This window comes from Alosa alosa, chromosome 2 (assembly GCF_017589495.1).
Source record: "Alosa alosa isolate M-15738 ecotype Scorff River chromosome 2, AALO_Geno_1.1, whole genome shotgun sequence".
Classification (NCBI taxonomy): domain Eukaryota; kingdom Metazoa; phylum Chordata; class Actinopteri; order Clupeiformes; family Clupeidae; genus Alosa; species Alosa alosa.
In genome coordinates, this window is record NC_063190.1 from 36439622 (window position 1) to 36467426 (window position 27805).

Genomic DNA, 27805 nt, shown 5'->3' on the forward strand with positions numbered 1-27805 from the left:
TAACAATGAGTAGTTTTGGTTGTTGTTGGTGGCGTTATTGCATCCCTTTTATGAATGCAAAATTGTTCCCTCGCGATTGGAAGCTCCTGTTGCGCATAGGCTACGCATTTCAAAATATCGCAACGTAAAATGCCATAAAAAAGCTGTTTATGAATAGGTCTTAGTGAGTTAGGAGTCCTCTCGACTTAAGCTTAGGAGTCCTAAAGTTAGGAGTGACACGCCCATTTTTTTTAGGAGTTGCTCCTAAATTCGTCAGTTAGGAGCTACTTTAAAATTCTTTGTGAATACGGCCCCTGAATAAAAAGACCTAGCCTAAATGAATCAAGGCAAAACAAATAGCCTAGTAGCCTGATAAAACGGATTGATGTAGTATCTTTGTAACATTATTAAATGATTCTGTTACTATGCCTACGTTTGCAAAAGAGAACATTTTAATTTGATTCACAATAATGTTACATTTAATTTACATGTTGACAATGATTAGCCTAGTTTTGGTTGTTGTTGGCGGCGTTATTGCATTTTAGTTATGCCTACAATGCAAAATTGCTTCCTCACGATTGGAAGCTCCTGTAGCTGCATAGGATTTCAAAACACAGCAAAATGCCGCAGGTTTGTGAATAGGTCTGTGAGTAAGGAGTCCTCTTGACTTCTTTTAAGCTGTCAGAGGTGGGACGGTGTGATTTGTTGGGGGCAGGGCCGGATTAACTGGGCACAAATGTCTGATGGCCCCCCTTCCCCCCAGCCAACGTGAATCGGGTGGTTAGTTAATAGGCCTATCGTAAAGATTTTTCCTGCCATCTAAGGCACGAGCGCATCTGTGAGGCCAAGGTAGCTCGTTTGTTTACAACTAACATTCCATTTAATTAAACTGCTTTATAGGCTATGCCGAAATAGTTTTCAACATTTTGAATATTAGTGTCGGGTGAATTGAAATGTTCTCAAAGTAGCCTTATGGCTGAAAGCTGCTTGGGATCCCCGTCAAGCAATATAACCATACAAACGCGCTTCCTGCACTCATTGTTTCAAAAGGAGTAATTTTGGCTTTGTCAGAACTGAAGAGCTGTGGACGGCACGGCACGGTATGCCCAACGATAATAAATTAACGCAACGCAACGCAACACAACACAGACCCCGCTTCTCTCACGGCAGTCACTGACATGAACGAAACACAGAACCCGCTTCTCTCACGGCAGTCACTGACGGTAACCTAGAATAAATGCATGGGGAAAAACACTTCCCCATGACAAAGACATCGTAAAACACTGAAAGTTAATATTTTGTCACTAGCAACATACATCTGTCCTTTGACAAATGTATTATGTTCCAAGTAGCCTATCGTGCATTCTGCTTCATAAAGTTGAACAAATACATTTGCTTATTTCACAGAAAAATATAAATAGCCAGTTAGGGTTTACAGTGCTGAGTTGGTAAGTTATGGTAGGCCAACTTGCAGTGAACATACAAACAGGGGAAATTCTTTCTCTTGTAGCTGAGTAGCCTCAGGTGTGCACGTAGACATAAGGCCGAACATGCAAGCCAATGAATCGCGGCTCTCCGCGACAATCATGCCGTTAAACTTAAATAGGTTAACATCACCTTCAAGCAAGGAAAACGATGATTTGAAGACATCTGTTTCGTTGGAAGGGCAAGGGGTAGCAACAGGGCAACACAGAGACAGGCCCGATGGCAGGGCTGTTATGAGAGTATTAAAATATGGGATATTCTACGGGAAAACATTAAAACGGCAAGACAGCGGGCAAAGTTAAAATACGTGATAAACACGGAAAAAGTTGTCATGCATTGTTTCGGTCCCCGTGCACAGGGATTATTTGTCATATTATTAATCACATATGATTATTTGTGAAATTGTGCAAACAGGCGCAACACATTTGAAAAGGAAGGACTGGTAGCATGCAAGCTCACGGGAAAGATTGATTCAAGAACGTTATCACAGTGTGTGGCTGTGGCGCGGGCAGAAGACAGCGACAATTGGCAGGGGAGGGTCATGTCTTTTTGAACAATTCTGTCGGAGGGTCATTGAGCAATTTCTAGCAGGCAAGAGAGGGTCATGCAACTTGCAACTGAAGCACTCAAAATTCCTCTGGTGGCCCCTTGAATAAATAACGAACAGTCCCTAGATTGCTGCTGGGCTATATGTCTTGGTTCATGTCTGTTAACAACTCATTGCCGTCAAACGCATAGCCTATCTCGCGGTTGCATCCATTACAAACAAACATGCAATGTGAACGTCTGGAATTGGGGAAAGCACTAAATGCTCTACTGAATAAGCACAAAGTCAAACCTTTAAATGAAAAACAGTCTTTAATAATCAAAAAAATAAAAATAAACCGCTAATGAAGTAAACTTGCACCATCAAAAATCGTTTATCGCCTCTAACTCTGTGATAACAGGACATAACAGGAAGGCATTTGGCTGAGCAACGGAGGTTAATATGCTCTATATTTTGTCCAAATTATGTCTGTCTATCATCGTTGCACTCGGAGAAAACCAGAATGTTTAATTTGTCCTGCGTTTCTTCTACGGCTGCAAACGGGATTCACTTGCAGTTAACCAAATATTTCTTTATTAGGGCAGGGCAGGCATATTTCTGGCTATTAAATTATTTCTAAACCAGTCTGCTAAAGTCTGTAGTGAAGTCTGTGTAGGGTTTTCCAGGCTCCATTTCTTTTTACGAGACACCCTGCTCACTTGAGCCATCTACCGGTTGTTTGGGTTGTTGCAGCCTCACTGGAAAAAATACAAATTAAAGTTGTGTGATACCATGATCCCATCAGCCTTGGACCGCGAAAGTGAAGCTAGCCAAGTCGAAGCACTGCCCACTGTAAAACCACTGGTCTTGTTTTGAAGTGCTATCAGTAGCCTAAATTGACATTTTGAAGAAACTTTTCCATTCTATTATTTTTTTCTTACATAAACCAGGGATTATAAAAGAGTCAGGGGTTTAGGGAAAAATGTAATGCACTATGACTTCACAAAATCTCACTTCAGCCAAACACCCAAAGTTGCCAACCCTGTATACTAGAAGAAGAATACAGCATAACATGAGGAGAGGGGAGGAGGGAAAAAAGCAACCCCCAGACTATGCTCCTATGGGGAGTACAGTGTGGGAACAGGAAAAAAGATTGCTTTTTCTGATTCTGATTGATTTACATCAATGTGATCAGTAGGGTTAACTGCTGTTCACACCAAAAACGATAACAGTAAAAAAGTATCGTCTTAGCTAATATGAATGACGACGTCCACACATAAACTAACAATAACAAAATGAAGAATTATATTGTTGGGGATTACTTTCAGAGTGATTTTTATGAATGGTAAAAAGCTGACAGCCAATCAGAATCCATCAAATTTTAGCCATTACATTCATCAACACGAGGAGAGACTTTCATTGTTGTTGGTCAGTGTGGATGCTTTTTTCCTTACAGTACAGTACTGAAAACCAGAAGGCCTAAAAACAAATATTTCATTTTGTATCATTTTAGGAAGAGAGCAGTTGGCTTCTACAAGGAATTACCTAACGTAAGTAGCACAGTAAAGTAAAGTATGAATTTCTATAACCAACATAATTGGTGCCCCCCTCTCTCCTAATCTAAAATTGAGCATTGATCATGTAATATGTAGGAAGATGTATTTAATTCAATTGAAGATTTGTCTTGCTATGTGAAAATATCTACACATGCAGATATAAATGTAATAATATCTGCATTTACATTTAGTCCAATACACAGCACAGCCATTCGTTTTAAATACAGATGAGGGTGAGAAAATATATAACTGTATCCTGCATAATGGTGCATTAGTGTAGGCCCAACAGCACAAAAACATTTTAGTTCAGTTACTGCATATGAAAACAATTAACATCAACATGTTTTTACTGAATACTGAACATATTCTAATTCATACGATCTTTCTCCTTCTTTATAAGACAACTGATTGTGCAATGTTCGGTAATAAAATCAGGCAGCCCAGCATGTCACTTGCTTCCGACAGAGAAGAGTGAAATTAGTGGGTCAGAAGCAGTCAGAAGATGGACCTTTGGAAAACGAGATGAGACTAAACCTACTAAAACCATCCTCATAGTTGGAGAAACAGGAACGGGGAAAACTACGCTTATCAACACCATGGTAAACTACATGTTAGGGGTGAAATGGGAGGACAGAGTTTGGTTTAAGATCTCGGAAAAAGATAAAAATAAATCCCAGACAGAATCTCAAACTACTGTCATCACTGTTTATGAGCTGTTTCTGGAAACATGTCCTTCATGTCTGAGAATTATTGACACTCCAGGATATGGAGCTACAGATGGATTTGAGTTTGATCAGCAGATTCCAAAGGATTTGCAAGTATTGTTCAGATCTGAAGATGGCATTCATGAAGTTGAAGCTGTGGGTCTTGTGGTGAAAGCAAGTCAGAATCGCCTTACTTTTTTTCAGCGTTATATCTTTGATGCCATTCTGTCACTGTTTGGTAAAGATATTGAGAAAAACATCGTAATTCTCTCCACACACTCGGATAGTGTGCCTACTGCCAACATCATCAATGCCCTCAAAGAAGCAGGAGTACCTTTTGCCATAGACGGAGAACCACTTATTTTCACATTCAACAACCGTCAAAGTGAGACCTATAAAGAGGACCAAGAAGATTTCTTCAAGTCGTGTTGGAATTTGGGGTACAAAAGTATGAAGACCTTCTTCAAGGTTCTGGAAGATTTTGAGACAACAGAACTAAAAATGACAGAGGGAGTGCTGAGAGAGCGCAAAAGACTAGAAGCCATTGTCTACAACCTACAGGATGCCATCAAGATGGAGGAACTGAAACAGAATATGCTTAAGCAGACTCAAAGAGCGTTAAAAAAAAACAAAAATAAAATTGGGAACAATGAAAACTTCACTTATGAAGTTGATGAGCCTTACAAAGATGTGGTCCCAATCAAGTCATCATGGTGGCATTTGACTAAATCAGCAATGTGCTGCACCGTCTGTGAGGAGAACTGCCACTACCCGGGCTGCTGGTGGGTGAAGGACCTTTCCTGGTGCAGCGTCATGAAAGATGGTCACTGCACTGTGTGTACAAACAAGTGCCCTGTCTCGGCCCATGTCAAGCAGAGGAAGATCTATGTGCCTAAAACCAGAAAGGCGATTAAGGTTGCCCATGATTTGATGCAGCAATATGAACAGCATGTGGATGCTAAAAAAGCACTTGAAAAAGAATTAAAGGACACAAAAGATAAGAAATTGAAGTTGTTGGAGGATGCCTACCAATGCATCATGGAACTGGAGAAGATCGCTTTGAAATTGGATTCTTTTTCCACCATTGATCAGCTGGATTTCTTGATTGAGAAGATGAGAGAGACAGGAGATGCTGAGAAAGTTAAGACATTGGAAAAACTAAGCAAGCAATATGAGGATTCATACAAAAAAAGAAGAGGTTATCTGAAGACTGGTCTTGACAAGATTTCAGGTAATTAGAATTCTGCTAATGTACATGATGCAGAAAATGTGAAAGGTGTGAATCTCTCATGTAAAAGACGATACGATTCGCATCTAGATACATGGGCACGATTCGATACAAGAAAAGATACATGTTTATAAAAAACGATTCAGTACGATTCGATGCGATTCAATGCAATTCGATACAGTTCAAGAATGGAAAGCATTCTGAAAGATCTTTTATAATTTGCTCAAGGTGCACATTCATTTTATATTAGCAATTATCATGGTCATGGTTGTCAATTAGGCAACAAAATGTGTGAATATGATTATATAAACTAAGGTTTGTTTCATATACTGTATTGAAATGAAAAAAGAATAGTCTACATTTCAGTCAAACACAGCAGCCAAACACAACATACAAATACATTTTTTATAGACTTTACAGATTTTATAGTTATATCTGATTGTTTTCATGGAGCTGTAGCCTTGTTGAGGTAAGACAATACCGAAATAAAATAAAACAGTGCTTAAGACACTCTTGGCCTTTTCTCATGTAGGCCTAGCCTACCCTACAAGAATAAAATAGGCCTACAAATCAATGAACTCTCTGGGCTTATTTTGTTCCAACAGTAGACCTATGCAGAAACCTAAAATGCCACAAGTCTGAGTGAATATGAACAAAATCATTGGCTAATAATTTATGCATCGTTTTAGCAGCAAGGGCCAAAGGAATGCTATAAGTGCTTAATTTCGCGCTGGATTTCGAAAAACAAAAGCCGACCGAGTGCAAGTTGTCACATGCTTAAGTTGCAATAGATGTATGGGTAATGAGGTCATTTGACAACTTTGGGCAATGAATGTAACCAAAATCGAACTGCATTACCCACAATTCCGTGCCACGTATAGTTTCAAAACCGGAAGTGGGATGAACGCGCTGCTTGGAACGTAAATGAGTCTGAGTGAGCAGAAAAGGTTGTGCACCGATTCATATCAAGTAAATCGATATAACGACCGGTTCATTTAAGTTTTTTTTTCGATACGGGGCTTCACGTATCGATGTAGCCGTATCTTACACGTTAAAAACGGATACCGATACGTATCGGTTAATCTTTACACCCCTAGTTGACATGGTTAAGGAATTACTATATTTTGAGACTGGCCAACAAAATATTCACAGATTAATTTACAATTCTATGAAAACATCAAACTGCTGCATTGCACTCCGATTACTTGGAAGGAAACACAATAATGTCAAGTACCATTCAACAGGCCTTATACATTAGAAAAGGACTGTTAATAAGTGTTGTCACTCCCTCAGGAAATACACAAAGCCTTGGTTCTGAATTACTGATGGTTTATTCTTCTTCTTTATCGTCCACCGTCAAACTGTTTAATTACAGTAACATGAAACGTATCACTCGGTTAAAAACACAATATAAACATAGTCACATACATACATACATACATACATACATACAATAAGGTACAACATACCTCGTTGGCTGCACACAACCATGAGGGAATGAAAGTCCCAAAGTGTCCATGTGATAATTACATAATTAAAATCCTCTTGGTATCGTGGTATGCCGGCGTGAACCACGAGTTAGCGTCTTAGGCCTACCGCATTTCACTGCCTAAGTGAGCTGTGCAACACATGCAAATGTCCGTGTGCAACATATCATCCATTGACCATTTGGCCAGCGTAATCAAACAATATACACATAACAATAAATCAAGATACACAATATAACATTACAAATCATAACAATGAAACAAAAAACATATGTGACAAATTAACCATGGCAGTTACAAGTGTCATCTCTAAATGTCATGCCAAGTTTAATTTAACACTTTCTTCTAAATAACGAGTATAAGTATATATATTCTTTTGATCTTGTGAGGGAAATTTGACGAGTGTGTGCACAAAAGAATAGGGAACTGTGAGTCAAATAAACTATCATCACATATCATTATACGGTATATAGATATTTATAGGTTTGATATAGCCTACTTTTCTTTCAGAGTGCTACAGTGCCAGCCGATCTCACGTCAGTGGCAAACCCACTCCAGAGGAAAGTCCCCCTTTTCCCCATATGGACAGCAGTGCAAATGCAAGGATTCAAAAGGGAAAAAAACACAGAAAGAGGAAAAAGAAAAGGAGTTAAAAAAAACTGCTTCCCATGTTCATGCAACCCTCATGCAATCCCTTGTCATGCCTCAAAACTGGGCCTTTTCTGTTGCTACCCCATGGGTCTGGAATAATCATCCGTCCCATATTAAATCCTGCTGCTCATTTTAAAACATGTTTTTCTTTAGCTTTTACTTCAGACTAAATATATGTTTTTTTTTCCTCTACCTTTATTGTATTTAGGATGTTTATTTTGTGTTTAATAATGTTGTTCTGTTAATTGAATTGAGTTAATTGAATTATGTTATATACATATGTGTTCTGCCTTTTAAAGTCCCCTGTGTAACATTTTCAGTTGTTAACAAAATCAACATTTCCCATTCATAAATGTGGCCCCATTCATGTTTAATTACCACCACCACTAACAATAGTAAAATGGTAACATTAGCTTTGATTCATCTGCAGAATATCCCTACATTCAGCAAAGTTATGAATCCATTTTCTACACATGTCCTCCTAACATTCTGACATTGAAATTGTATTTCTAACTAAATAAATAAAGAGAAAAATAACTTTGTGATCTGTCACTTTCTCAGCAAAGCTCTTGTGCACAGCCACTTGTTCTCAAAGGCTCTAGACCCAGAGACAGTTTTGCTAGAACAAGTAGACTACCACAAAGTTGCTGAATGTGTGTTATTTTAGGTTAGTTTGCAACAATATACAAGTTTAGCCAAAGTCCTTAGCTGCAGTGTTAATTTTGACAGCACATTCTGATTTAGTCTTAGTCTTTTGAATAACACACCATTTAGTTTTAGTCATCTGAAATCTTTTAGTCTTAGTTTAGTTTTATGGTGGCCTTACATTGTATGATTTTGGTCTGTTTTCACAGTCGGTGACTAAATTTCTAAAGTCGGACAGAAATCATGGGAGTTGTAAGGTGCCAATCTTAGCGCAGGGTTCCCGCGGGGTCTTAAAAAGCCTAAAATTCAGAACTTTAAATTTAAGGCCTTAAAACGTCTAAAAAACGGCCAGATTTTCATTCCGAGGTCTTAGAATTCATTTAGTCAGGTCTAAAAAGTATTTTACCATCGTTCCTTTCCAGAAACGCTGGCCGCAGGAAGTAGCAAAAAAGTATTGAGTCGTAGCTTGCAAAGCAGAGCTCTAGCGTCTTTGCTACCTTTGTAACAAAACCAGCAGAATGCTCAGAACATTGGTTCAGTGTGTTGTAGTTCGTTCTGGGGGATATTGGTGTTGGTACGTAGCCTACGCAGTGATAAATCTACAAATCCTGTGATAAATGCAATACCTGCCCGCAAAATAGCCTACATCTGCGTCTCCTCAGAACTTGTTAAAGTTCGGCTACGTGTGAAAAATGGGAAAGTGTAGGCCTACTTTCAACGAGACATGGCTAGATCCAGTGATGCCGCGTTACTCTATTTTGACCACTTTTTTTTTTTGTAGCGAGTCTAACGCGCTACTATTTCTAGCAATCAGATTAAAGTTACTTATCCAAGTCACTGTGCGTTAGGCCTACTATTTTTGTCATTTACCTTAGTAAAAGATATATTCTTAGTTTTTTTCTTGTCTCGGGGATTAACGCTCACGTTTTCAGCATGATGACGCAGCAACACAAACATAAACAACAATAGAGGGAGGAGAGAGATGCGCATTTTAGCTATAGGCTACAGTCATTATTTTGAGTTTGTGTCCGCTAAACATGATAACATTAAGGTACGTTGTACACTTTCGTGCTGGTGACAAAGTGCTGTCTAGCTAGACATCCCAAGTCTCCCGGTTCTGGGAGTCTCCCGATAGCGGCTTCCTGACGCCCGCAATTAGATAAAATCTCCCGGAAACTAGAACGAACAAGAGCGCATAAAGCCAGACCGAAATTAAAATCGCATGTGCATCTGAGTTTAGCGTGCACCGCGATGGAGAGGGAGAGAGAGAGGGTGGTATGCGTGTGTGCCTGAAGCACATCCAAGACAGAGAGCATCCTGGCCTGTTTTGCTAAATCAACCAATCAATTTTCAGTGTAGGTGGGCTTTTATCTTTTTTCTCCCGAACTAAATTAATCAGTTCAGTGTATCTAGGAACAAGAGCGTCATGGCAGAGTCAGTGGCCCCCAAAAAGGAACATTTAAGACCCATTTCACATCAGACTACACAAAAGGGTACCCTTGTCTCATAAGAGTAAAACATAATGATAGTCTTGCACACTGCACTGTTTGTAGCATTGCCCATGGCTGCAAAAGACTTGTTGAGGTGAGTTTAACAAGTGTCATTTAATTTGCTATTATTCAGGCCTATACTAAATGTAAGCTGCGTTTATCCATTATGCCCCCAAACTATGGAACACCCTGCCTCTGTACATCAAGCAGGCGAGTTCAGTAAATATTTTTAAAAAAGATCTGAAAACATACCTGTACAGGAAAGCTTTTAGTTAACTCATCTTATCCTGTAGACTACATTTTCAGATTATTCTACATCTGCTACTATTGGAGGGCGCAGCCTGCCAGAAGCAGATGGGCTCCCCCTATTAAGTCAGGTTCTGCTCAAGGTTTCTTCCTGGAATATGGGAGTTTTTCCTTGCCACAGTTGCCATATAGCGTGCTTGTGGGGGTAAGAGGGTTAAGGCTGCCAGTCTTATGGCGTCATTTTCTATATTTTTGATATGTTGCTGAGTAAAACATAAACAGCAAAGAAAAAGTGATTGATAATGACTGACTGACTATTATTGTGTTACATGCTTCAAATGTAAAGCACTTTGAGCTGCATTCTGTGTATGAAAGGTGCTATACAAATAAAGCTTTATATTATTATTATTATTATTATTATTATTATTATTATTATTAAATGGCTAGTTGCCAAGGCTACATGAAAAGCCTTTTCTTTGCAAACACCGCACTCTCCCGTTTGTTCTCTTTTTGACAATGAAAAGCCCAAACTAGCAAAATCTACATATTCTATCATAACAATTTCTATCTATAGGCCTTCCTTATTTGGTGTACTGAATCTGAATCTGAATCTGAAAAAGGAGGCTAAAGGGCTACCTCCCTAAAATTACTTTTTTTCAGGTTCGGATGTCTGCATTGTTGACATTACTGTTAAAATTTCCAATTAAGTGAGTATTGGCAAAACCGGTTGTCATTTTTATGTTGAGGCGGTGGGGGGTGTTGTCGGCAGCTGCTGAAAGTAACTAATAAAGTAACTTGTAATCTAACTCAGTTACTTTACTGATTACTTGATTTTAAAAGTAACTAAGTTACTTTTTAAAGGAGTAATCAGATTACTTTTTCAAGGTAACTGTGGCAACACTGGCTAGATCACAGCGATGTCTGCTGTTGGTTACAAGTGGTACCCAGCTCCAGGTACGAGGCTCGCTGCAAACTTTACAAAAAAACTATTCAATTAGGGACTCTGGGTGTGAAGGTGCTGGAGTCACAAGCCAGAGCATGCAGATTACTCCGTGAGCAATTCAACAGAGAATAATGGAAGTGGATTTGGACGCATATTAATACTATATCTTTAGGAGGGCTTTTGATCATCTTTGGGTGGTTTCAGCTTCAGTGTCCACCCAAAACACACTTTCACACCCAGTTTCAACTCGTCTCATTTTTGACTTCCTTGCTGAAATCTATTCTATTTGAGGGCTAGTTTGTTTTAGATTATTTTCATTTTGGGCTTAAGGTTTAGGGCATTTGGGACGTGACAGATATTTTTCCTTAGTATACTACAAGTGAGCAATGTAAAAATCAGTTGGGTTGTAGACGTTGGGTGTGGAAGGTTACTAGTTTGATTGTTTTATCTGTAAATTAAAGGAACCGTATGTAAGAAAAATATTTCAATTAATCATAAAATGTCCCTGATATGTCACTAGACATTAAGAAATCAGGTTCATTTCAAATACTTATATCACTGACAACAGTAGTTCGGCCAGGATAGTCATTTAAAAAGTGAAGTTGCAGCCCTCAACTGATGTTGATGTTGTGTTTTGTCATGTCATGTTGTGTTTTTGGCCTGATCATACCCTCCACCTATCTACTAATCACAAAGTCAGTAGTGTTTAAGCCATCGGGTTGGCAACCTCGAGTCAGAGGGGAGGGAGGGATACACCGCTCTTCAGTATTTTTAAAGTGATTGCAGTACCAGTTTTGGCCACAATCTTACAAATGGTTCCTTTAATGCTTTTTCAACGACTTTTCAATGATTTTTTTCAAATTTCTTTGATTTGAATATTTTTTTTTGTCGTCGTGTAGGTCTTAAATTTCAATCTTTAGGGTCTTAAAATGTCTTAAAAAGGTCTTAAATTTGACTTATTGAAACCTGCAAGAACCCTGTAGCGGTTTTAAGTCAGTCGGAGTCAGTCTTTCTCTAGTTTTGCCATTACAACAATATCAAACATGTTTCAGTCGTGACTCATGCAAATAGTGACGTGAACTATATGAAAACCAATAGTGACCTCTCTCCAACACCAAACAGGAAGGGGCAAAGTAGGCGACAGCTGTAGCCTATATGATTATTTGTTATTCTTATAATATTTGTCATTTCTTATACATATTTAGTTGGCTTTTCAATGTGACAGAACAACTCTGTGGGGCAGTTCCAGCGTTATGGATGTGACAACTGGACTCATATTGGTAAACAAAATGCCTTAGAGTGGGGGCAACATTAGTATCAGTGAATTAATTTGCAGAACTTTTAATGCAACCTCTGTCCTCTGAATACTGAGAAATCCTCAAATTTCATATAATCAGTTTCATCCTAAGAATACATGGCATTTTATCAGCGTTATGGATGTGACGTGAAATGGACACACTTTTGTGAGAGATTACAGGTTTTCTACAAACTGTGAATTTTGAAGGAAACTGCCGAAACTATGATATTTGTACCATGAAGGAGACTTGAATGAACACAAAAAGTGTGTTTTTGAAACTATGCGTCATTTTCCGATGTGACGGTTTCACGTTATGGATGTGACGTGTCTGAACCAGTCCTCGACAAACTACATAAAACACATAATTAAGTAGTGAATTTTGATATGAAACAATTCAAATAGTAATCATGAAAAACTAGCGATGAAATTATTGCTTCCTCAGTGCCCACTATGATCTACAGGAAGAATCAGGACAACAAGTCATTTAAAATATAAAAAAGAAATTATTTTTTTTCTTTTACCGTCATCAATTTTGGTCAGTGATTCCCGGGTTACTGAAACACCAGTGAACATGAAACTTGGTGGCCACTCCCCTAAATAACTAGCCCTACCTGAACCGTTGCACCCAAGATGACAAAATATTTATGGTATGTTAGTCTCAAGAGCCCGCATGAACCTAACCCATACCCACTCATTTGTGATTTGCACACATAAAGTACATGCACGCGCACATGCACACACACGCACACACACACAGAGAGACAGAGTTGAAGCTGATTTCTTGGAGGGTGATCCAGCACGAGTGTGGAAAGGACTCCGAACCATCACTGGCTTTGAAAGAAAGTCCCCTCCTATGATGAATGTGAGTAAAGCCCTCCCTGATGAACTTAATGCTTTTTTATGCTTTCAAGCTTTGACATGAAAAACACAGACTATATTGGACTAGCTGCAGCATGTGAAGCAAATGAGGATGCACCTTTCTGTGTCTCTGAGGTCGATGTGAGCAATGCCTTTAGGAGGGTAAACTGTAGAAAAGCTACTGGACCGGATGGAATTTCTAACAGGGTTTTGAAATCCTCGCTGCTCAGTTAGCTCCTGTGTTCACTTATATCTTTAACACATCATTGGCTCAAGAGACAGTTCCTACTTGCCTCAAGCAGTCTGTTATTGTTCCAGTACCGAAAAACAAAAGTCCATCATGTCTGAATGACTACCGCCCAGTAGCCCTGGCGTCTACAGTGATGAAGTGTTTTGAGAAGCTTGTGAAAAACATTATCTGCTCATCCCTCCCCTGCCTCCTTGACCCCCTCAATTTGCTTACAGAGCCAACAGGTCTACAGAGGATGCCATCTCAAACCTCATGCACACCACCTTAACTCACCTGGAGGAGGGAATGGGAATTATGTGAGGATGCTGTTCATTGACTTTAGTTCAGCATTCAACACGATAGTACCTCTCACCTTGGTCACAAAGATGAAGGCCTTAGGACTGAACACCACCCTGTGTCACTGGATATTTGACTTCCTCACCAACTGTTCACAAGTGGTTAGAGTGGGGGTCTGACATCTGACTCATTAACCATCAGCACTGGTGCTCCCCAAGGCTGTGTTTTGAGTCCACTGCTGTACAACATCTACACACATGACTGCAAAGCCAACAGTAGTCATACCCCTCCATCATCAAGTTTGCAGATGACACAGTGATCTTGGGCCTGATTAGTAACAACAATGAACAGTTCTACTTGGATCAGGTTGATGAGGTGGCACAGTGGTGTCAATCTAACAGCTTGACACTGAATATCAATAAAACCAAGGAAATGGTAGTGGATTACAGAAGGCAGCAGCAGAACTACAGTTACACCCCACTAATGATCAGCGGGCAACCTGTAGAGAGAGTCACAAGTTTTAAATACCTTGGTGTCCACATTACTGAAGACTTAACATGGACTGTTAACACTCAATATGTTCTGAAGAAGTCCAGACAACGACTCTACTTCCTTCGTCAGCTAAGAAAATTCAAAGTTTCTACATCCATCATGAAGGCCTTCTACACTTAAACGGTTGAGTGTGTTCTGGTAGCATCATCACCTGGTATGGGAACTCCACACTCAGCTGAATGTACTATAAGAACTCAACTCCCTGCTCTACAAGATATCTATTCCAGAAGAGTACTCCTAAGAGCCCAAAAGATTCTGAAGGACTCCTCATCCTAACAATGGATTATTCCTACCACTGAAATCAAGAAGACGCCTATGTAGTCACAAAGCCAGAACTGAGAGACTCAGAAGTTTTTATCCCCAGGCCATCCGAACTCACACTATACCGACTTTGCACACATTCACTCCTCAGCACTCTCAAACATTTCCCAACTCTGAACTCACACTATACTGACTTTGCACTCATTCACTCTCAGCACTCATGACCCCCCCCCACACACACACAACTTTTACATCCCTCTCCCTTTTATTTATTTTCTTATTTCATCATACGTCAACACACACACACATGACTTTCTCCAACTTTTGCACATCTCCATAGAACTTATTTATTATTTTTGATTTCTCCTCCATCCTCCATGTCCTTGATTGCCTAGCCTTGTATACACACACACACACACATGCACACACACACAAAAGACAGGCAAGCACACACACACACACCACGAATGCAGACAGATAAAACACAGGCACGCATGTGGGCATGCAAACACACGCACACACACAAAGACAGGCAAGCACACACACACGAATGCAGACAGATAAAACACAGACGCGCATGTGGGCATGCAAACACACGCACACACACACACCACACACTCTTATAAATAAAAGCAAACACACATATGCACACACTCCGTCACGGCCCACAGACTCAGGACAGGGAGGTAGAGTTCAAACAAGATAGTTTATTTACAAAGGAAAACCAGGAAATGGGTTGTCAAACCCAGGTCGGGATCGAACAGAAGTTCCACTGGAAACAGTAGGCCAAGGAGGGTCCAAAACACAGAGGATCAGCAAACTTAACGGAAGAAGTCCCAAAACACAGAAGATCGACTTAACTACAGTAGATCCGAATCTGGAGGTGACTCGTGGGGTCGGACCAGGAGGACGCTGGAACAGGCGAGGGGAATCCAGGAGGCGTATTCCTTGTGAGTCAGGCTGGTGGATCGCACCTTGGTGTCATCCCTGACGAGGCCAGACCAAGACTGAGGGGAGACTGGGGTTTAAGTAGGGAGTGAGGCTGATTGGGAACAGGTGCAGGTCATTAGTAAACTGGGGAGTGTGAACGAGTGAGGGGAGCTTCAGGAGAGTGAGCAGTGGGTGTGGCTGGAACCGAACCTGGTGTGACTGTGACACACTCATTTACATGCACATGAGTTGGAGGAGTAGGAGATGGAGACAAATTGACAAGCGTGATTTATTTTTGCGAAGAGAATATGCAGGACTGAGAGGCGGTCATATTTCGTACCGCTATGCTGCCCTTACTCATGTTACTCTGTGGGTATTAGCTACAGAGGACCTGACACTTCAAATGCTGTCATATCGCGTCACATTTAAAATTAAACTGTGTTAATCAGACGTGAACGGCAGGCTGAACAGATCTGCAACAGAAGGAGGTTGCTATGTTAACTCCAGCTGCAAAGTCAGCCATCTTCACCAGCTAACACGATAATCCAGTTACTGTACAACATTAGTATGACAGTTACAGGAAGATAATCGCTCAGATTTTCGTTATTAGGCCACTTGAAAATAGGCTATGGCTAGGCTAATCACTGGAGGTATTTTAATATTATGTTTGTTTTGCTAATGGTTAGGCAAGTCCTCCCTGTGGTTTTGATCAACCTAATAATCTTTGAAATGTCAGTTGTAAACACTAAGTTGAAATGCGTTGAAACTGACATGCCACCAGAACAGAGTTTCCCCTGCCGTTCACCCTGTTAGGAGTTATTGAACCACTGAAATGATTTTGGAAACATTATGTTAAGGTACAAAAAACTCCTTGGTGTTTGTAGCAGCCGATAACGTAATAACAGCCAATAATGTAACAATGGCCAATAATGTAATAATTTTAATGCAACAAAGCAAATAATGTAAGAATTTGCCAATAATGTAATAAAATGTCTGAACCAATAACGTAATAACTTTTTGCCAATGATGTAGTAAGCTATCACATTATCGGCTGGGTTAAGAACATTTTTTTTTAAATGTAATAACTGCAGCCAGTAATGTAATAATCACCTTATTGGAGGCCAAGAGGCAAAGGCACCCATAGTGTTTCAACCTTTTCTTTCTATCATTGTTATTTGTAGTATTATGCATCTTTCTTCTGCCATGGGAGTCTATGGCAGCCCATAGAACTGTCTGGTAGAAAGTTTTGAAATTTGGCACACTGATTCAAGACAGTCACATGATTTATTTTCTTGCTTCAAATGTTCGATATAAAAGTATCGAGATGCCATGTGTTGTGTTTTGTGTCCACTCTGGTGTCAGAAGAGGCTCCCGTGACACAGTTGAGATCGATTCTCCATGTGTGTGTGTGTGTGTGTGTGTGTGTGTGTGTGTGTGTGTGTGTGTGCTTGTCTTATGTCTTTGAGGCTCCTACAGCCCAAAAGAGGAACCTTATCAGCGTAAAGGCCTATTCACACCAAGAACAATAACGATAACTAAACAAAGCACCTAATCAGCGTAAAGGCCTATTCACACCAAGAACAATAACGATAACTAAACAAAGCACCTAATCAGCGTAAAGGCCTATTCACACCAAGAACAATAACGATAACTAAACAAATATCATTACACAAGGAGAGACTTTGTTTATCGTTGTTCAGTGTGAACACTTTTATCGTTGTGGTTTATAGTTATCGTTATTGTTCTTGGTGTGAATAGGCCTTAATTGTCTAATGCGACAAATGCGAGCCTTTTTCAACGGGCTCCGGATCCACAAGAGGGTTTACTTGATGGAGAGAATCTCTCTCTGTAGGTTGAAATCAATGAACTGGAGTTTAGAGATGGTGAAAGTAGACTAAATGAGAGTTCTTTGGTTATGTCCGTTAACTCTTGGTTTTCTTATTTTATTTATGCAATGGTGACCTTGCTCATGGGGAGATTCTCAACCTCATTTGCACAGGTCAGTCCTTTTCTAAAGATTGTGAAGAGGTCAAGAGGTCCTGTGTACAGACTCCTGTTTGGTACCAGGGTTTTGATGATTCATCCTTCGGAGGTTAGACCACGGACCAATGAGTCCGGCCTCTGAAGAGATTTATATCCCTAAACAGATTTCCGTATCCTCGCGTGCATGAAGTGCTATCAGACCAGCACAGGCCTGGGAACTTTGTTCAACAAACAGTACATTTGACAACAGAGTTCAGTTGTGTTTTTTGTCTGCTCCAGAGCATAAGACTTTCCTTCTTAAATGCCTAGCTGAGTTCGCTACTCCTGTGTATATCAGTGCATTGTGCAGTAAATGTTTGCCCATAAATAGTGTCTTAGAAAGTAAGCCCTCAAACGGACAACTTACCCAAATGGAGTCCCCTTTAAAAATGCAAACAAGGTGTTCGATGTTCTCAGCAACACAGGGGAGGTAAAAAGACACGAAAAAGAGCTCTAAGCAACAAACCCCTAACCAAAGGTTTTGACTTTATTAAGTACAAGAAAAATAAAAGAAAGAAAAAATCGGCCCTGGCTGGGGCACCTGCGTCGCCGGCGACCGGGTTATTAACCCTTTCGGGAGCTGAATAAATGGTGCAATGTTCATATAAACTTTGGGTAGAGCCAATAAATAAAGACAGAGAGGGTGTTTACTGTATGGTCATGGTTTTAAGCTATTTGGAAGAGCTAAGTACTGTGCCATAGAAGTGTGACACTTTATTTCCAGTAAATAAACCTCAAATGAAGTGATATCATTTATTACATTATTGGCTGCAGTTAACACATTTTTGTTTTTATCACCCCAACCAACCTGCCATTTCATTGTGTGTCTGTACCTGTACTCTTAACACAGCAATAAAATCTAATCTAATCGAAGGATAAATATATACAACCAAGAACGTTATTACATTTCATTGGTTCAGAAATGTTATTGCATGGTTTTTAAGCTATTTGGAGAAAACTATTATTACAAAAGTACCGCTTTATTTCACAAATCCTCAAATGAAGTGATATCATTTATTACATTATTGGCTGCATGAGTACTGGGTTAGCTGGACAGGAAGGCACATGCATGTAAAAAGTGCGTTGAGTCCTGGACAGGAAGACTTTATGCACCAGAATCTGCTCCATAGCTTTTTTTTAATGGTAGGCTATATCACCACGTGTGATGTTTCGGGCCCTCACCTTTCATCAGATGAGTTGGTCAGAAATTGTATTACATTATTGGTAAATTATTACATTACTGGCTTTATTACAATAAAATTATTACGTTGTTGGTCGTTATTACATTATTGGATGTTATAACATTATCGGCTGCTACAGTGTTGCTTTACAGTAATGGACAATGCTCTGTCCAGTTCTATACAATCTATGATTTATGTGTATTTCTCAGATTATGTAGAACGCCCTTCAGGCAAGGTGAGTGTCTCTTACTCAAGGAATGTTAGGGGTTGTGAAACAGAAACAAAAATATTCAACTGGAATATGACAAACATGTAATTGTGATTCAATCTCACACCTGTCATGATTGTATGGATTAGGTAGACGATAGGTAGACAATAGTGAGGCAGGATGTAGCTGAGACAGACTGTGTACTACTGTTTTTGGCCTCATCATGAATGTGATATAAAAATGTTACATTAATCACAGCCAATTTGCTCCATTGTTATTATTAATTTTCAACACTCCTCTTTTTTCTCTTGAACGTACTTAATTGCTTGGTGTCCGTGGTCATTGTCAGGCCTCCAGAAGGCTGTACATCTGCTGGATTGGAGGCAGCATTATCACTAAAATATGCCATAATCAATCATTAAAAAGGAAACATTATAGCTTAAATATAAAACACAAGTGTGTACCCAAAGCTGTCATTCTGTGGGATTTAAATATAAAACATTACAACAGTACCCAAGGCTGTCATTCTGTGGGGTTTAATAATATAAAACATTGGGTAACACTTTATTTGAAGGGGTCTACATAAGGGTGACATGTAACCGTCATAAGAATGACTTGACACATGTCATGTACATTAATGACACATTATTGATGTTTATGACTGTTGTCATAATGTGTCATTCAGTTTTTGGAATGTCAAGTTGACATTGTTTTGGTGTCATCATCATGACAACTTAACATTATGACATTATTTGATGGGTCTTTGTCATGACAACTTGACATTAGCCAAGAAAATATAACCTGTTTACAATATTGTCATGACGACTTGACATAGCCAAGAAAGAAATGCAAGGTGTTTGGCATGATATTGTCATGACAACTTGACATATAACTGTTTGGCCTGACTTATCTTCTAGGTTTGTAAAGTGAAGGGCCTGAACAATTGACTGTCATGACACCATTATAATTGTGTCATGAATACTTTCCTTGACCTCAACTACAGTGGTACAGTTTTGACTTGTCATTAAGCTGTCACAAAGAACTATTACACATCAAAATAGTTTCCTGACAGTGTCATGAATTGTCATGACAACTTGACATAATTGTTTAATTTTTACATGAACAAGTTCATATAACTGTGTTTTGGCCTGACTTATCTTCTAGGTTTGTGAAGTGATGGGCCTGAACAATTGGCTGTCATGGCGCCATTATAAATTGGTCATGAATACTTTTCTTGACCTCAACTACAGTGGTACAGTTTTGACTTGTCATTAAGCTGTCACAAAGAACTATTACACATCAAAATAGTTTCCTGACAGTGTCATGAATTGTCATGACAACTTGACATAATTGTTTAATTATTACATGAACAAGTTCATATAACTGTGTTTGGCCTGACTTATCTTCTAGGTTTGTGAAGTGATGGGCCTGAACAATTGGCTGTCATGACGCCATTATAAATTGGTCATGAATACTTTTCTTGACCTCAACTACAGTGGTACAGTTTTGACTTGTCATTAAGCTGTCACAAAGAACTATTACACACCAAAATAGTTTCCTGACAGTGTCATGAATACTTACCTTTGACCTAAAGTACAGTGAACCATCTGAGATGTTTCGTGAACATGTCATTAAGTGCCATTACATTATCATGTAGGTCATATTTCTGTACATTTTACATTTCTGGAACATTGAGTCTAATTTCAACTACTGTATAATGACAACAAATACCATACTCAGTCATGACTTAAGAGTTTATTTCAGCAATGCATTTTGCAAAACCATAATACATGGACATGTTACCATGCTAGCTAACCTAACTGTGCATGTGGAACATGCATTAAACTATTCACATACTGGTCTTTAAGCACCATTTCATTGCCATCATTTCTGCAGCCTTTTCAAATCATGCACGAGTCTACCCAACACACCATTACGATGACGGATTCTTAACCAGTAGTACCATTCAATCATTTTAAGGTGTGTTTTGAGGGACTGAGGGGTTCGATGCCCCCTGAGACGTCATATTTGTCTGTGTAAGGGGCACTTATTTTAATGTAGAGTGAAGCGCTGCCTTGCTAAGGAACTTTTCACAAGAGGAGTAGACAAATGAAAGTACCAAAATAGTTTACCCAGAACATATAGCCGGCATTTATTAAACATCAAATATCAAACAGTACGACCTTGTTTCTCTTTTCTGTCCTTTTAGTTGTGAAAATCAGTATTTCTCTTAGTTTTCAACCTTTTTACACAAGTTGAGAAAAATATAAAGTAAAATGACCTCAGAGCTTTGATAAAATAACCCCAAAATAATAAACCAAAGTCCATCTACCCGGGTAGTATGCTTTTTTTTAAGTGGTGAGATCTCGCGCTTATCTGTAGGCTACGATGAAATGAAGAAATATTGAGTAGAAGCAGTTCATGTTGCAGGCAAGATGATCATTCGCGCCCTCTGCTCTTCTGCCTCCCTTGTCCAATGGCAAATTTGTCCAATGGAACACTCTGCATAGCAACAACCTGCATAGCAGGGCAACAATTCAATACAATTACTCTCTCGATACATTTTAGCTGGAAATATAACTCATATTCATGAACTGTAGTAGCTTATTCTTATTTTTAATCTATACATTCACTACAAAGCCTACATGAAACTTCAGCACTAGCATATCACGTTGTAACATGGCTTCAACATAGCATGAATTAGCACTTCAAATCATTAAACTCATGTTCAGCTTATGCAGTACCATCAATGCATTTCCACACAATGCATTAAACAACTGAGTTATATGGAAGCATATGGGTAGCTTTATTCAAATGAGAATGCATTCTCAATATGCAATTCAAAAAGACATTACATTATGCAATTTAATATTGCAATTTGCAATAATTTCCAACAAATTATATTTTAATCTGCAAAGTGACAATGAAATCCTAAAATCAATTCCAATAATTTTGGTTAAAAAATAGAATAAACATGGATTGAATTGCATTCCATTTTGCCATGGTACTTGTCTCAAAATTCAAATGGCAATTAATTTTGCATTTCAATTTTCAATATTCAGTTTCATCATTTAACTGTCAATTCGTTTTGCAATTTAATATTTAAAGTGCTATGTAGGATTGCATTGACAAAACTGTCAATGCCAGCCTGAAAACATTTTGGATTATTTTGGGCAAAACATTTTGCCATCGTTTTGAGGCATTGGCAATTGCATAATGTAATGTCTTTTTGAATTGCATATTGCAGATTGCATTCTCATTTGAAGAAAGCTACCCATATGCTTCCATAGAGTTACAGCAAAATAAAACTTTTACGTGCTTAACTCATTAAACACATCTCTCACGCCATGTCTGCTACTAACATAAATGATGAACACGTGTAAAACACTCACCGGAGAAAACTCATACAAGTAAGTAAACTCCTTGTCGTAATTTCGACCCTTTGCTGTTATTCCTTCCTTAGAAGTAGGTTTGGTGGGAAAACCCCTTTTAACTAGCTCTTCAATGTGATTTTTAACTTTTCTTCTCAGTGTGGAAAATCTAAATATGGCTTCAGCTCACTATCGTTCTGCTGTCCTTCTGCTGTTTGCGATTTCTGTCTTCTTCTCTAAGAATCAGTGTAGCAGTTTCCCCTCTATGCAGCGCCACCACTGCCACCTACTGGACAAATACGGTGTGCAGGGAAAACATAACTAAAAAGTAAGAAATTAGATTATTAAACTAGAATAATGTAATCCTATTAGTAGGCTATTTTCGAGTGGGTTACATCTGACTGCAATGCACCTTCAATATGTTGAGTAGCCTATATCTAATTTATAATGGTGTCATGACAGCCAATTGTTCAGGTTCATCACTTCACAAACCTAGAAGATAAATCAGGCCAAACACAGTTATATGTCAATTTTGCATTTCTTTCTTGGCTAATGTCACGTTGTCATGACAACGGTTTACATTTTCTTGGCTAATGTCAAGTTGTCATGACAGATACACCCTCAAATAATGTCATCTTGCCTAATGTCAAGTTGTTATAATCATGACACCCAAACAATGTCAACTTGACATTCCAAAAACCGAATGACACTTAATGACAACAGTCATAAACATCAATACTATGTCATTAATGTGCATGACATGTGTCATGACATTCTTATGACGGTTACATGTCACCCTTGTGTATACCCCTTCAAATAAAGTGTTACCAAACATTGCAACAGTACCCAAGGCTGTCATTCTGTGGGGTTTAATAATATAAAACATTGCAACAGTACCCAAGGCTGTCATTCTGTGGGGTTTAATAATATAAAACATTGCAACAGTACCCAAGGCTGTCGTCCTGGGTTTGTGACTCCATAGTCTCCTTCCTTCCACTCCACAATACCACAATGATGGTTAACTGCACAAGGTGAGACACCAGAGAAGCACTGACATTTTTTCAGATCAATCGGTATTAGTTGCACTACAGTATGCATGAATGAATAATAATATTATAAGCTTATTATTATTTGCAAATGAAAAAACACCTCATATCAGTTTTAGCACAGTTTAGCTCAGTGGTAGCACAACACAGAGAGGAACTTTCTCTTTCAGGTTGGACAGTAATTGATAAAGTTTCAAGTGCCTGTGCATTATATAAAGAAGCATCTGCATTAGGAGTTGCATTAGGCATTTACAGTTTTTGCCCATTGCTTGAACACTTTTTGCAAAACTCGGCTCATTGTGTCAGAACTTTACACACCAGCACACAAAATATACCACTGGGAAATAAGCCATTCACATCTATGTCGAATTGAAACACTGCTATCAAAACCTAACAATCCTTTGTCAAAATGTCACTCTGATGACAAAATGATACACTTGCATCATGTGAATGCACTTTCAGATTAGCAGCAACACACTGGTGTACTAGTGTACTTAAAACACTGCAGTCTTTCATTTTCACTGCTTTTATTCAGTTCATCAGTTAGCATTCTGTGAAGCTCAATATAACACTTACAGGTTTTGTTATTTTTTTCCAAATAAAGTTTTGACAAAAAACAAAAATGAAAGTACTGAAAGGTTACAAATGACATCAACATAAAGACATTACTGTAAAACAGGCTTAGATGTGGTGGACTCTCTGCCCAGCTTCTCTCATTGTCAGGCCATGACTTATCACATGATCCACATGATTAGAGTTTCTCTAATATCATCTGAAATATTGTTCTGTGCATAGCCTCTTCGACCACCTCCTACTCCTCTCTCTCTCTCTCTTCCTCTTCCTCTACCTCTAGCTCTCCCTGCCTCCATGCTTGCAAAGTTCTCAAAATGGCTCAACTGAGGCCTGTTTGTGGCTGGCTGATTGGTGTTCAGTTTTGTAAATAAGTATTTTCACATGTGTGTCTAAGTGTTTTCAATCACCCAATGTGTTTTGTATTTTGAATAGATGTGTTGTCCCAATGGGACCATGATATTTCATTTATGAACGAAGTGTCTTATGCATGAAATAGTGTGTAGTGTGCAGGAGCAAGTGTGTTGCAGAATTGCACCTAAAGTGCAAAGCAGCGCTTTTGTTTAAGGTATGACACTGTGTTTAAGGTATGGATACACTGTGTTTAAGGTGTTTAAGGATACACTGTGTTTTAAGGTATGGATACACTGTGTTTAAGGTATGACATTGTGTTTAAGGTATGGTTACACTGTGTTTAAGGTATGGATACACTGTGTTTAAGGTATGACACTGTGTTTAAGGTATGGTTACACTGTGTTTAAGGTATGGATACACTGTGTTTAAGGTATGACACTGTGTTTAAGGTATGGATACATTGTGTTTAAGGTATGGTTACACTGTGTTTAAGGTAGAGTAACAAAAGCTTCATGTTGTGTTACTTTGGTCTAAGCATGTGTCTAGTGTTCAAGCAATGGGCAAAAACTGTAAATTGCAAATATGTGTCACATATCGTGTTACCATCATAATATTCTATAAATACATATTGTTAAATCTTTTGAACATGTTTTTTTTCTGAGAATACTGAAATAAAATCTGTAGATTTTACAGTATCACGTAGGCTACACGTAAATGGTCTTATCAGGGCATCTTCAAATGCATTTCATCACAGCTATCTCAGTTCTGTAAAGAGTAAGTCTAAAAGTAACTGAGATTGTTTAGTCCATACCTTTATCTGAAAAGAGGCGAAGTAATGCGTTTGTGTTCATCAAAGCACAGATTTATGTGATGCTCCTCCCTAGCAGGTAGGAATCCTCTGGCACGGGTTCTTACCCCACGCTTCGCAAGCAATGCAGTTGGCCATTGGGACAAAGTGTGGGCGGTTTCAAATGCGTTCACTACTATCTATATGATAAATCATAACATTCATTCCTCTGTGCCATATTGTGTTATGATGAATGTCTCAGACCTCAAATGTATATAGAAAACATACATATATATTTATATAAGATAAGTGTGCGTGTGTGTGTGTGTGTGTGAAAGAGGCCAGAGACGTCTGAGGGTGTAGTGACCTTTGACAGGTCATAAAAATATGGTTACATGGCAAGATAACAGTGCTGTCAATCACAGTGTTTCTTAACAGGAGGGACCAGGGGCCTGGTTCCCGATAACGCTCACTCTTAGTGAGATAAGAAGACTTCAAAGGTAAACTTTACCAAAGTTGTTTACCTTTTTCGTCATGGTTCCCGAATTGTACCTTAGAAGTCTTCTCACAAAGCATTATGAAAGACTGCGGAAAACTGCGGAAGACTCTAGTAACATTCACGCTACTTCAACATGGATGAAATTATTAATAGCTTACAATGATAAAAAGTAGAAATTAAATCTTCTACCCTTAATTAACAACGTTTTCTCAAGGTCTGTAGGGGGTAGTGATCCACAATCTGCCAGCATGACCAGCTATTACTCCTTAACACCTTTACCCGTTACGCCTTAACACCTTCACCCGTTACGTACCCGTTACTCCTTAACACCTTCACCCGTTACGTACCCGTTACTCCTTAACACCTTTACCCGTTATGTACCCGTTACTCCTTAACACCTTCACCTGTTACGTACCCGTTACTCCTTAACACCGTTACCCGTTATATACCCGTTACTCCTTAACACCTTTACCCGTTATGTACCCGTTACTCCTTAACACCTTTACCCGTTATGTACCCGTTACTCCTTACCGTGCTCCAAAACGTGTTACTCCTTAACACCTTTACCCGTTATGTACCCGTTACTCCTTAACACCTTCACCCGTTACGTACCCGTTACTCCTTAACACCTTTACCCGTTATGTACCGTTACTCGTTAACACCTTTACCCGTTATGTACCCGTTATCCTTAACACCTTTTGCCCGTTATGTACCGTTACTCCTTAACACCTTTAACAACACCTTTACCCGTTATGTACCCGTTACTCCTTAACACCTTTACCCGTTATGTACCCGTTACTCCTTAACACCTTTACCCGTTACTCCCTAACACCTTTACCCGTTATGTACCCGTTACTCCTTAACACCTTTACCCGTTACTCCCTAACACCTTTACCCGTTATGTACCCGTTACTCCCTAACACCTTTACCCGTTATGTACCCGTTACTCCTTAACACCTTTACCCGTTATGTACCCGTTACTCCTTAACACCTTTACCCGTTATGTACCGTTACTCCTTAACACCTTTACCCGTTACTCCCTAACACCTTTACCCGTTATGTACCCGTTACTCCTTAACACCTTTACCTGTTATGTACACGTTACTCCTTAACACCTTAACCCGTTATGTACCCGTTACTCCATCCTTCATTACTCCATATCAACAACTTATTTGAATAAAAGTATTAAATTGATTTTTTTTATCACAGCTGATTGACCAGCAGTCTCAATTACATTTTTTTTCCAATTGATAAACATGAAACATGAAACAACTTTAAACATTTTATTCTCTATCTCTAAGCTGAATACTATTGTATGTTCAGAAAGGCTAACTGCCAAGTGACCTTACCGTGCTCCCAAACGTCTCCTGCAGCACGGGATCGGTACGGGCTGACAGTAGATGTGTGTATTATTGCACTAGGGGGTGGAAGGGTTGGTACAGGCTGAGGGCATTTTCATAAACTGTTGTACACACTTAAATTTCTGCAATAAAAATAAAAATAAATGCTGATCCAAAAAGACAGGCAGTTAAAATGATAACCTTATAATGGTAACCTATAAAAACATTTAGATTAACATTGCAAGATATTGGCATTTTCAAAGCTCTGTGATCTAGCATACCCTTTAGATTAAGTCATATTACGTTAACTTCATTCGTAATCTCTTAATCTTTTTCCACATCCCCGTCCATTTACCTTTGCAAAGGAACTGTCCTCACTCGGGATCCAGAGATGCAGAAGGAAAAGGGGGAACGAACCACCGTCACACTTTCTGGAGAAATATTATTTGGTCACCGCTATTCTGAGATCTAGCTCCCACTGACTTCTATTCAACACATCAAAACAATACTTCGAAAATGTGCTCAATCTAACGCTGCTGACTTATGCCAGCAACCATTTCACTTTGATAATAAACTACATTTTGGTATAAAATATATACATCAAGGATAACAGAATTTGGCTTAAGCAATGTGGAGAAATCTTATTAAAAGTGGCAGCCCCTAACACTGTCCTTTGCTCAAATAGATGGCTATCTTATGTTGAATGTCAGAGTAATTACATTCAAAAATGTACCTTAATATTAGGCTACATCACAATTTATAAAGGAATGAAGTTTTAAAAGAACAACACCAGATGGATTAGACAAACAATTTGTAAGGAACAAAAAGATTGTCTACCGTAATTTCCTGTTAAATGAAATATGTCATGGCGCTATTGCGCTGCACGGCCACCAGATGACGGCATTTCACTGCTTGCATACACCCAAATAAGGCCCGAAGTGCAGTGTCGCCATCTGGTGGCCATGAAATATTTAACGTGGCCCATTATATTAATTAAAAAAGCGGTCGTCGAATCATTTTACTTTTAAGTTTACTTAAGGCGAATAGACTCTACCTGCTTCTG

General features: G+C 39.0%; 1 protein-coding gene across 2 annotated transcripts in view; it reads left to right on the plus strand.

Annotated features, from left to right (window-relative positions):
• The window catches only part of LOC125310412, a 35278-nt gene extending 27120 nt beyond the window's left edge, over nucleotides 1–8158 (plus strand). For both annotated transcript variants that reach the window (XM_048267794.1, XM_048267804.1), the window contains 3 exons: nucleotides 3504–3540; nucleotides 3947–5481; nucleotides 7476–8158. In XM_048267794.1, the coding sequence (XP_048123751.1) occupies nucleotides 3504–3540; nucleotides 3947–5481; nucleotides 7476–7618 (1715 nt within the window). In that variant the 3' untranslated portion in view covers nucleotides 7619–8158. The remainder of the gene's footprint in view (nucleotides 1–3503; nucleotides 3541–3946; nucleotides 5482–7475) is intronic.
• The last annotated feature ends 19647 nt before the right edge of the window (nucleotides 8159–27805 follow it).